Below are 12,633 nucleotides of genomic sequence, written 5' to 3' on the forward strand. Positions count from 1 at the left end.
GCCTACTACAGAGAGAGAACCCATTGCCCTGTGAAACCCCGTGAACAGAACACATAGACATAAAGATGCCAGTAGAACTGGGGAAGAGACACAGAAGGCTCTGTTTGCTGCTTATTGGAAATTGCCCTCAAAGCTGGAATAGTGATACGTATTTTCTCTCCAGAAGTTGCTTTCTGGTGTATGAATAATGAAAGTCTTACAGTTGTCAAGAAATACTTTTCCATGCATATGTCTTTCATTTTCCTTCAAGAGGAGTGTACATTCTAGTGAAACACACACCTCTCCTCCAATCTCTATTCCTCTTAGTTTCCAGTGAGTTCATGGGGTAGCAGCTGTCCGTATATTTTTTTCAAAGCCTCAGCTGGGACTGGAATATCCTGAGCAAGGTCAGACATTCCCAAACTCACTTGCCCAGGACCAACATCAGCAGCAGTGGTGGTCGTATCAGTTCTGGGCCAGCTTCATGCACATCACTTGGAGGAATGGCTCCATCTTCTCTCCGCCCCCTTAAATAGGTCAAGACCCTTATCATTTTTGCACTGCTTTAATACTAGCCACTGAGCACACCGCTACCTGCCATCCTCTGTAAGGGCTGAAACTCATCCCAGTGCTGTTCCCACTTGACCAAGGCACTTGCCGTGCAGTTAAGTAAGGTTTGCCATGTACACATGTAGGAGCAGTCTCCTTGTACCATCTGGAAGGGGTTCACGCATCATCAGCGCTGTGTAACAATGTGGGTTTGGGAATTAGACAGTAGTTCACTGTAATGTAAATCAGGCAGTTCGCTCTTTTCACAGAGATGAAGGAATTGGGTTTTGTAGGAAGTAATTAGTTTAGGCACTCTGTTACTCTTGCTAGAGAAGATTCCCCAGGCTTATCTTGCAAAGTTTAAACTCTGAGATATCTGTGTAGAAGTAGCTATTAGTTTTTTGCTTCTTTGTATATGTAAATGAGAAATCTGGTAACTTCTGACGGTAATCGTAATGCGTCTACCATTTTAACTCTTGGTTCTTGCATTCTTTAAGACCAACTCTGGCTTTTTCCAATAATTTTGTCAGTATTTGTGCCTTGAGTTGCACATTAAATTTTTGTCTGAGCTTGCAGTATTGTATAGAGCACTGATGGTCAGCTCTGTAATTTTTTTGAATGTTCCAATTTCATTTTAGGGTATAGTAAAAAAGGGAATTGCACTTTTCCACCAGCTTTTTCAGTTCTTTCCAACAAACAGAAACAGCTTAACAAGCTATGCTTTGTGTTTCTAGAGACTGCTTCTGCAAAGTTGTGTGAACAGTTATTTTCAACATTGAGTTGACTTCTGTGGGTTTCTGCTGGGTATTTTGTGAGGACTTTGTAGGATCTAGTGAAAAACTATGAAAAATATGACTCTGAAAAATAGTTTCTTCATTAAAGATCATGAAAATATATTGTAGGACTAGGAATACAACATGGCGTTCCTTGTTGAAATATTTAAATTGTCCTTTAATAATAGTATTTTTTTAAAAAATTTTAGGTGGCCCATATCCGAGCAGAAAGAGATATTTTGGTTGAAGCGGATGGAGCCTGGGTAGTGAAAATGTTTTACAGCTTTCAGGATAAAAGAAATCTTTACCTGATTATGGAGTTCTTACCTGGAGGTAAGCTGTATGTTGCAGTGTTTGTACAACAGAAGTACTTCTTCCTTAGCTTTTGTGCTCAGCTTCATAAAATGTTAAACAGGCATGCTGTGTAACTTGTTATAACAAATTTTAATGCTGTTTCAAGTGAAGTCCCAGTAATGTAAACACTCCTGATTTTTTTTGTGGAAGGAGAAAAGTTATGGAGGGGTGTTAAAATAGACTTGGATTAAATAATTATTCTGATCCAATGTTCTGCTTTTTACTGCTGAAGCTAGTAAATACCTGCAATACACAAAGCTAGTAAATACATGAAATACATGTATTATGCATTAAAATTCACTGCATCTTCCTGGGCTATTCAATTAAAATTCCTATTTAGAATTTTCAACAGTTTTACATCCAGTTTGCTAAAAAAGTATGTTGGGTTTGTAGGTCCTTGCAGTAATAGTTTTATAATTAGTAGCTATACGGCCAGTTACAAGGTTAAATTTGGACTCTACTGGGGTTTCACGTAGAATTAGTCTTGTGATTAAAATGTTCTAATTCCTAAGCTGTATTTTCTGCTCTTTGATTAGGTGACATGATGACCTTACTAATGAAGAAAGACACCTTATCAGAAGAGGAGACACAGTTTTACATTTCTGAAACTGTGCTGGCCATAGATGCTATTCACCAGCTGGGATTCATTCACAGAGATATTAAACCAGATAACCTTCTGCTGGATGCTAAGGCATGTAATGTGCATGTAAACTGCCTATGCTTTAAACATACCAGTCTGCAGATAATGCCATTTGTAGTGGTGCTAATCGGTGGGAACCAGTAGTGCCACACCGGTGATTTTAAATTAGCTGGAGTAAAAGCAGAAAGTGGTCATTATCTTTTCCTTGTAGAACACTAGTATACTTAAACAAAGCAAAACTGCCTTTGTTTTTTGTTGGAAAGCCTTTTAATCCTTTTAAGGAAAGCCTTTTAAGTGAGAAGACCCACTTAGGGTGTCCAGATGCTCATGTTCATACACATTAAAAACTGATACCCTTAGTTACTTCAAGACAAATGAACACACGAAACATTCAGACAGTGCTAAATAATGAGTTCAATTCCTGCCGTTACCTCATTTGTTTTATTACCTGCTCACCAGTGGAAACACTCTGTCTGTTAGACTGACTATAGTGAGCCATGAAACGGACCCAGTAAGCATCATACACAAATCTCTATGCCATCTAGCATTGATGTCTGGAAACCTGATTAAAAACAGATTACCATCAAAACAAAACAATTTTGTCCTGGAGGCTTTCTCAGTCTCAGTGGTATCCAGTTCGAAACAAAAAACAGGCAAACTATCTGCCCTCAGCTGTTGCAGAATTGTAGATGTAACCACTCCCAGGGGGCAGTAACCCTTTTGAGAGAAAACACGCTCTCGCAGTACCTCAAGATTCAGTCATTATTTGTCTACTGGATTAGGTAGTCCTGTGTGAGTCCCTGGTGGCCTGAGAAGGCAAGTGCAGTTATTAAAACTTTCTTTTTCGAGCACTGTCTTTCTAAATTATGTTTTTATCTTCTCTGATTTTTTTAGGGTCATGTAAAACTGTCTGATTTTGGACTATGCACAGGTTTAAAGAAAGCTCACAGAACCGAGTTTTACAGGAACCTTACACACAACCCACCAAGTGACTTCTGTAAGTATAAGGTGTCCTAGTTAAACATTTAAATAGTTTTGAGCTGCAGCTATGCCATATCATAATTTATTTCTGCTGGGTTAAGCAAGATTGGTCAGGCTGATTGCATTTAGTTGGAAAACTGGAAATGCATGTTCCCCAGGACATGGAAGCATTTCACAGGAAAGAAATTATTATTTCTGCAGTGTTAATGTATTTTTGCACATTTGTACACAGATACAAATACACTTAATGTATCTATACTTTAATGTATTGCTCATAACAATGTTAGTGAAGTTACAGAAACACTCAGAAGGGACATAGGTTTCATGTGCTGACTTGCTGAAGTCAGTGACAATCTCATGAAGCTTTTCGTAAGAGTAAAGTTGTTCATCAACATGCCTTGGTGACACATCCACATTAGTGTTTTATTCTACAAATGTAAAATTCCTCTGCGGTTCTTCTTGGATTCTTCACTTGTTGCTTAAAAAAACATCTCCTATATCTGAATATACATTGCCAGCTGCGACAATAAGTGCTGCTGATCTCAGATCAATCTGTAAAACTTTTTAGCAAGTTCTAATTTAGAATTGCTGATCATGTGTCCTACTTGCATGAGTTTCAGCTGCAAATTGGACAGTAGTTATTCAGTTTCCCATCTCCAGTTATAATCAAGTATTTGTTTCTAGACTAAAGCATTCTAAAGATACAAAATAGTTATTCTTTGAAAACAGAATGTTATCAATCTTATCTTTTCATTCTCACAAATGCATTTATTATCTAATAACTATTTTGTAAATTAGCATTTCAGAATATGAACTCAAAGAGAAAAGCAGAAACATGGAAGAAGAACAGGCGACAGCTGGTGAGTTAATAAAATTATGTGTAATTTTTTTTTTCTTTTAAACTATTTACAGAAAACATTAAATAAAAACTCAGCATTAATGCTACTGGCTTTTAAAAACGGAAAGGCCCTCATCCCTTACAGATGTCGCTCTCTTCAAGCTCCAAAAATTGCAAATAACTCAAAAGAAAGTGGTCTAGTGATTCCAGTTATGGAATAGCTCAGAGATCAGGGTTGCTTTGTCTGTCTGTTTTCAGAGCTGTGACTAGCAGACCCTGCTCTTCTCTATGCCTTTGTTTCCCTTAGGAGCATCGGGACTAACTAACCTCAGGTGTCAGCACCTGCTTAGGAAAGCTGTATCTTGAGTTTGTCTCCTAGACTGACCTGGTATTGACACTGTGTGTGAACTCCTGGGTTTAATTCCTGCAGTTCAGTGTCCCAAGAAGATGAGTAGCTGTGTGGTTCTTTATCAGAGAATTGTGAGGAAAACTTGTTTGTCCTTCTGCTGAATGGGAATATGATGGAAGGGCAGTGGAGGGTATTGGCACTGGAGTGCTGCAGCCTGGGTTTATAATGAAGAGTGTTCCAAGTAATAAAGGGAGCTCTGGATTAACTGAATCAAAGGAAAGTATCTGTCAGCCAAGGGATTTCAGAATTTCAGCCCTGCTCGTGATTTTCACCAAACAGCAGTTGCAAAAATACCAGTTTTCAAATTTTGGAACTTTTTATTTTGCACACTCTATTTAAAAAGTGATATGCTGCAGGATTCCCAAAAAGCTTGTGGGTTGGGTTGTTTTTTCTTTCCTCATGAGACATAATGAGATTGCATTGCAATCATACTGCCTCATAGGGGCTGTATTTCACGCCCTTACTCCTGCTTGGAGTTAGATCCCTGAAAACAATACATCTCCAGGTCAGTAGAGACCAACATGGCAGAACTGTGTGGTGAAGCTAGATGAATCATGAGACAGTCCAACAGAGAGAATAAAAGGCCAAAATGACAACTTGTATCAAAACTATTTGAAAAGGAGCCATATTCTTGGTTTTGCGTTGGTTCAAAACTAAATGTCTCTGCTCTGTTCAATAAAATGAAGTATTTTGTTTCTGGTCAGACAAATGAAAGTAAAAGATTTTTCTGGCTAAACTGGTTTTGGTGGACTTTTTTGGTTTTGTGGTGTCTTGTTGGTTTTTGGTTTTTTTCTGCCCCACCCCCATGCAAAATTTTCCATCAGTAAAGAGAAATTCCCAAATAGCTCAAGATTTTGTCATTAGCCAGAATCATCTAGGCTGCACGTTTAAAAGGTTAAAAAGGATGGAGTCTGGGTCCAGCAAGAGCTCAAATTAATTTTGCAATAAAGACAAGGTAATAAGTGGAACAGCTAGTGTATTGTGAGTGTCACACATGGGAATCTACCAGTGGTTATCCCTTTTTTAAAAAACAAACAAACAAAAAATCCCAACAACTATAACAACAACAGAACTTCTTGGGTATTTTAGTAATGTGGCTACCTGAAACTTTAGCTATGATGACCTTCTGATATTGCAGTGGGAATATTCTATGACTTCGTCACATTTAGGAGGATGATTTCTATTTACTTTCAAGGTTCTCTGTGCTTACTCATGTAAAAGAATAATGTTCTTGGAATTTTAGATACTGTGCATTCTCAAAGTAAGCATTCTTGTCCATCCAAATAACAAGATCCTATATATGAATCCCCAGGAAAAAGGTTTTGCAAAGTGTAAACATGCAGTATTTATCTTTTAAAGAGTTTATTCTTTTTTTCCAGGCATATTCTACTGTTGGAACCCCAGACTATATTGCACCAGAAGTATTTATGCAGACTGGGTACAACAAGCTGTGTGACTGGTGGTCTTTGGGAGTGATTATGTATGAAATGCTAATAGGTATGTTAAAGGCCCCAGTTAAAGAGTCGTTCAAAGGTAACAGGGTCCATTAGTTCACCGAGTCTGATCCCCTGCATAGTGGAGGTACCACAATTTCAGTCAGTTCTACCTGAAGTAAGCCCCAAATTCAGCTTCCTGAAAACTTTGAAGTCCTCCCACCTTTCCAAGAAGACAGCAAGAGATGATGCCTCAGTGAGTTGTTTCAGTGAATAACTGTTCACTATTAAATGTTTTTGAGGTTCAGTCTCATTACTTGGAAGTAACAAAATGACCTTTAATGTTGCATTACAAAAGAAAACTTTTGGCTAGTACTACTTGCTAGATTTGGGAGCCGTAGTGGCAAAAGCAGAGGCCCAGGTCACTTTCCTCTTCTGTGAAAAGCTTGCTAATTTTTCTATTTGTTTGTGCAGGGTACCCACCTTTCTGCTCAGAAACACCACAAGAGACTTATAGGAAAGTTATGAACTGGAAAGAAACGCTGGTATTTCCTCCAGAGGTGCCCATTTCAGAGAAAGCAAAGGATTTAATTCTACGGTCAGTAACAAAAGCCTGCTTCTGGCCACTCACCCAGACATAGTCATCTTCCATTAGGTTAACTTTTCGTTCTGCGTGAAGGAAGCTTTAGTTTGGAGGGAAAGTTGGTTTCTTCTGTGTCACCATCTTTGATGGATTTTTTTTTTTTTTTAGTCTTTTTCCTTTTGCCATTTGTTTAACATGAAGGAATAAGCTGTAACGATCTTGATTTGCACCACAGCATCAGGAGAAACAGAGCAGGAAGAAGGAAAAAAAAGGATTCACACACAATTTTTCTCTTCTCAGAGGGACCTAGAAAATAACCACTCGCTAGCATTTAATGCACTGAACAGAAATCTTTGGATGTTTTGGATTTAATCACTTTTTCCAAAATGACAGTTTTTAATCCATTATTTGCATTGAAGTTTTTGTGAGGGGTTTTGGTGTCAAGGTCAGGCAGAAATGTTGTCTTGTGGGAGGTTGGAGGGAGGATGTGGTTTTTGCCTTTGACACACAGACGCACCCCCCCACCCCCGATAATATTACAAGCTTACACAATTTTGTTACAGGCAAAAAGGGGAATGTACTTCATAGGCAGAGCCAAGAACTAGAATTTATTATGAGTCCAAGCATTGCTCCAGTAGCATACAACAAACAGTTATTCTTAATCCAGTTACAGTGATACTAACAGCACAAATTATTTAATTATTGCTAATCCTCATTAATAAGTTTGTGTATAATAGTTTTATTAAGTTTTCAGTATCTATTTCTCTAGTGTTCTGCTTAGCCTTTCCTGCATGTTGTCAGCATCCTGAGTTCTTTGCTGGAAAGAGTACAGTGTTGCTGCTGAGGATTTCTTCCTCCTCAGTCTTAGCTGTGTTTGGGGCATTTTTAGATATTTCAGGCAGTTTATTTGTTAACATGTCTTGCTCGTGAATTTACGTAACACAATGACTACTTGAATTTATTAGTTTTTTTCCATATATGAAAGGATTTAAATCAGGGTAAAACATTTTTAGTTACAGAAAATTTACTAAAATGAGGTCAAAACAGTAGGTTAGGCAACAAACACCTGGCCATTGGGTACTTTGTCCATTACAGCTTGGACAAGTTAGATAACATATATTTCAACTTAAAGGAAGTTGCAGACAAAGCTAAAGTTTCTCTTTTTTTTTTTTTTTTATGGATACAGATAAAACCAAACTAAAATAAGCTCAAGTTCAGACAAAGCCTGACAAATCTTGAGACGTGGTCTGGCTAACTGTTGTTACAAGGTTCGAGGTCTATTATTAGTACTTGTCATCAAGCAACTGGCTGGGCTGCAGTAGAAATATAAGCAGGGTGGGGTTTTTTTCCCCTGAGTGACACTCAACTATAAGTAAAAGAACATTACAGTCTATAATTGGAGACAGTTTATAGCCTAACTTGCTATGTTACTAAATTACCTGCTGAAAATTTCACTAACTAGTGAGAAGGTGACCTTTTTGTGTTGCAGTGTATTGATGTGAAAAGTGCCTTGCGAATCTGGATGTGATCGTGTGGAGGGATTATGAGTTCAGAGTAACTAAATCAACAACCAGAGGCTTTGCTCATCTAGGCAAACAGGATTTCATTTAACAAAGGCCAACTGACTTTTAGAGCAACGGGAGGCCCACATCCCCATGCTACCAAGTACTCCCCATTTCCAGAAGGTCGTCAGGTGACTCCACACTTGGCAAGACCAGGAGCTTTTTTTTTTTGACATGGGCATTTTTTCTGTTATTGTAAACATCCCTCTTTGTGTCACTGTTGACACCTTTTGACATCCTCAAAGAGACTGCAAGGACAGTGTAAAAATATAAAGCAGTTATATCTTTGCTAATGCATACAAAATATAGCTAGGATTTAATGAACTCCTAGGCTAAGCATTGGTTTGCTTACCATCTCCTTGATGAGATACTTCAGTCTTTTCCAGCCAGCTAGGCATCGGTCCAGGCAGGCATCAGTCCAGAAGAGAAGGGTCAGCCTCTGCTGTTCCCTGAACAAATCCCTGATCTCACTGAGTTGCTGTCAGAGTTTCCACCTCCCTATTTTTTTTCTTTAGGATTTTATACTTTTCCTTGTTGGTGTTTTTCCTCCTGCCTACTTGAGCAGGTAGCAGTCCCCATCTCAACAATCCTACCTCTGTCTCCAGTTTCACCTTTTTCTTCTTACTTGACTCTACAGACTTTCTCACAGCTGCTTCTCATAAATTGACAATTTCTTCTGGAGTCTGAGCCGAGGTTATGCAGCTGGGCCATATCAGAAATAGGCCTTGGGTCTACCACCAGCACCTGGACCTCTAAGAGAGAGAAGAGGGGGTGACAGGGAGGATAGGGACATGGCATGTTTTGAATGTGTCTGGCTCTGTAGTTCCAAAATGTGACATCAAAGAGTAGTCCTACTCCCTCTGAGTACTTAGAACAGATACTAAGTGTATCTGTTCCTGTTAGTTTGACTTTGAAACACGGATTTTAAATAGTTGAGAACATGGAGAGGAGTTTTCAGTGGTAGGGACTTAAGCCTCCATTCCAAACTAATCTTTCAGGGCTAGAACTTGCAGCAGCTTTTCACAAACCTTGAAGATGGGGATGCAACAGTTTAGAAAAGGTGTAAGTTACTGTCATCATAGCTTTTTTGTTTTGGGACTCTCTAACAATATTCTGCTTCTACTATTTCCCTTATCTTCTAGATGCAATGGGCTGCTTTTATGTTACCCCAAGTAATGGAACAATTTGAAAGAACTTCCTCAAATTACTGATACAGGATACCACAGCAGTTTTATTTGCTGTTGCTTCCATTTGCATTTATTGTAACATTCCCTCTATTTTTTCCACTTTTTCAGGTTTTGTACTGACTCGGAAAATAGAATTGGTAGTAACGGAGTAGAAGAAATAAAAAGTCATCCGTTTTTTGAAGGAGTGGACTGGGGACATATCAGGTATATATATGTACACATTTTATAGAGAGAATAAAAGCCATGAAAGCAAGAATTTAATGTACTATGATGTCAAGGATAATTATTTGCAATTTATCTTTTATTTTGGAAGGCAGCTACTGGCAGTAGGTGGGTGACAGCGAAGGTTTTCAGGCCTTGCTGACATTCATAGATCTGATCAGAGTTTAACTGTCTTGAGACGCCTCAGATTGCCCCAGAGTGCCCAGGATGGAAAGAAATTGTGGTAGGGTGGCTGTGTTATTCCTGATGTATGTGCTCTGATATCAGCAGAGAGCTCCTCGTCCAGTAGTAATGGGCTCTGCAGCTATTGCTATAATTGACTTTTTTTTGCAGTAGGAGTATGAGAAAAGCAAACTCTGTCCCAAAAATGCAGGGGAAATAGATTAATGAAGAGGAGAGGCAGCAAGTAGGAGGAAAACACAGGGCATGTCTTTACTGCATGCTGCAGATACTACACCTGAGTGAACCGGTATGTCTACAGAGCACTGGGCAGAAGCACTGACTCACCTCAGAGTCGCAGCCTCTGTGGCCAGATTCTGCTGGGCCAAGCCTGGGTAGAGGGCCCAGCTGAGGCAGCTGGACCAGTTCCAGCCTGTGCTTGTGCCTGCAGATGCTGAGGTACATCTGCACGTACCCAAAGTGGTAACGCCTTTAGAGCAGACTTTGGTGGCACCACAGATACTTTAAGCTGAAATGATGGCTGTTGTTCAGCTCTCTTTAAGGTTTGAGGTAGTCTGCTCTTTCAGTAATACTGCAGTTTTCTACACGAAAATCCATACTGTGGGAGTGTGATTGTCCAGCTCTTGTACTTCTCATTTTGTCTGGTGCAGAAAGCCTCATTTAACTTATCATTTCAGTGTGGGAGACATTAATAAGCAGCAAGAGCAGTAACATACCTGCTCATGCCATGTTTGGCAACCTGGCAAAAGGGTTTCCTCGTTCCACCCAGAAGTGGATTTAATTGTAATAATTACAACTGTAGTAAGTTTACAGGTGTAAATTAATTACTTTCCCACAGTGCCGTGTTTCAGTTTGAATGCTGTCGTGGGACAGATCACTTAAGCAACTTCGAAAGCCACCTTAAAACTTCTTAAAGGGCTGCCTAATTGTTGAGCTAATAAAGCAGTAACATGTCAGAGCCAACTCATTTTGGATGAGAGATACTGGCGACTGAGTGTCAGAAACAGGAGCTACATTTGAAAAGGTATTTGGATGAGGTCCAGGCTGATGAGCGCTGGAATTGTAAAGCAACAACATCTGATGGCTCCAAATGCAAGTAAAATCCTGCTCAGCTGGGTAGGCTGGATTTATGAAACGAAGGTAACCACAGTGGTTCTTGGTGACAACCAAGATAGTAGTGATAGCTACGTGGCAGATAAGTGTGGAATGCTGTTGCAGTTAATGGGAAAATTATGTTTTCCCCAAGTTTGCCAAGAAGATACTAATGCTAGATAGGAAACCAATATATCTCCCCATGATGTCAGCAAACAGGCAAGTCAGATACATCTCTGATGGACTCAGTGGAACCTTTGTGCCTTAAATTAAAGGGATGTTGTAACTGTAAAAAGCAAAGTTAAACAAAACTGTAACTTAATGTATCTTTTCCGAGTATTCACTATTCTGGCATTTATTTCTATTTGCAGGGAAAGACCAGCTGCAATCCCTATAGAAATCAAAAGTATTGATGATACTTCCAACTTCGATGAATTTCCTGAATCTGATATTTTACAGCCAGGTGAGACTGCCATTATACATTCCAAATTTCTATCTATGACATACCGGAATACTCCACAGATGCTTTTGTTGTTGTTGTTTATATTAATTTTTCTGATACTCTAATCAAGGTAATATACAGAGTTGATCTAGAGACTTTCTTTCAAATATAAATGTAAACCTATGATCTCTCATAGCTTCTACTTCCTTAGAACTTTGGGGGGAAAAAAAGCCCACAGATTTTAACAGTTAAATCTATTAATAAAAATGGTTTGCATATATAGCAAGCACAGAAAACAGTACAGTTTTCTACCATACAGTCTGTCTAACCAAATTCTGGTAAAACATTATGCACTGATTTGCTTTTGATCTTTAATGACTTTTGAGTTTCATGCCAAACATAAATGTTCACATATTTGTGGGCAAAATTTTTCAGACAGATGATTATTTAACATAGTGATTTATGAACCTGAGTGGCTCTGCAAATAATTTAAGTTTTTTTTAATTGTTAATTTCTATTGGCAAGTAGTAGGAAATTTTTATACATAGAAGGCTTGATTCTCTGATGTGCCAAATTCTCCCAGCTCCCACGGTTTTCAATTAATTAATGGCTTAAAGATAGGCAGATATATAACAATGATTAATTGATGACGGATAAGTGTAGATGTGCTAACAACCATAAGAATTATCAAAAAGCTGAGGGGTTTTTTTCTGAAATCACTTTTATTTAATGGCAAGGAAGTTTGTCCTTTTAATGCAAAAGCAATAAATCTCCAGTGCCTAAGTTAAGCTGTTTAAGTCCATATTTGGATAATGCCAAGTACATTTGTATTGGTTTTGGCATTTCAGACCCACTGAAAATGTTACTGTATATCTAGATACCTAAAGACAAAGTTTGATATTGGTATGTTTGGCATCTTGAGTTGAAAATATTGTTATAGAACTCTAAATGCAGCAACCAGAGCGCTAAATATAGAAGCCCACTGCAGTGAATGTCCGTGTGCAGCACGCCAGGCATGTGGGCTGTTCATAAAATAAAAGGAGGCTGTACCAGCCTCGCTGAAGCTATAAGCAGGGAAGAAGTCCTAGGAGAGTAATATGTGAGTGATACATGTAGTTCTCTTGGGAGAACTTAGATAATCTTTTTCTTCTGTTTGTGGTGAGGATAACACGATATGTATACATGCGTTTGTTGTGCATGGAGCACCCTAAATGTTATGGTTTTTGTAATTGTATATCCTATGGGTGTTTTAGAGGTTCTGGTCAAGGTATGGGAGCCTGTTACCGTGTGTAGACATACTAAAAAAACCCCAAACCCAAACAAGCAAACAAAAAACTTTTTCCACTTCAGAGACACATGCTGAAATTGTAACTCCTCTCAGACCATTGACAAAAGGCAACTGACCTGAT

The 12,633-nt window shown here is 38.8% G+C and overlaps 1 protein-coding gene across 1 annotated transcript in view; it reads left to right on the forward strand.

The window, feature by feature from the left end:
* STK38L (serine/threonine kinase 38 like) overlaps positions 1 to 12,633 on the forward strand; it is a 52,123-nt gene that overhangs the window by 34,368 nt on the left and 5,122 nt on the right. The window contains exons 6-13 of the mRNA XM_072875574.1: positions 1,511 to 1,634; positions 2,192 to 2,346; positions 3,190 to 3,292; positions 4,075 to 4,136; positions 5,903 to 6,020; positions 6,431 to 6,554; positions 9,397 to 9,492; positions 11,154 to 11,245. Of these exons, the coding sequence (XP_072731675.1) occupies positions 1,511 to 1,634; positions 2,192 to 2,346; positions 3,190 to 3,292; positions 4,075 to 4,136; positions 5,903 to 6,020; positions 6,431 to 6,554; positions 9,397 to 9,492; positions 11,154 to 11,245 (874 nt within the window). The remainder of the gene's footprint in view (positions 1 to 1,510; positions 1,635 to 2,191; positions 2,347 to 3,189; positions 3,293 to 4,074; positions 4,137 to 5,902; positions 6,021 to 6,430; positions 6,555 to 9,396; positions 9,493 to 11,153; positions 11,246 to 12,633) is intronic.

The sequence above is a fragment of the Ciconia boyciana genome, chromosome 1 (assembly GCF_034638445.1).
Source record: "Ciconia boyciana chromosome 1, ASM3463844v1, whole genome shotgun sequence".
Lineage (NCBI taxonomy): Eukaryota > Metazoa > Chordata > Aves > Ciconiiformes > Ciconiidae > Ciconia > Ciconia boyciana.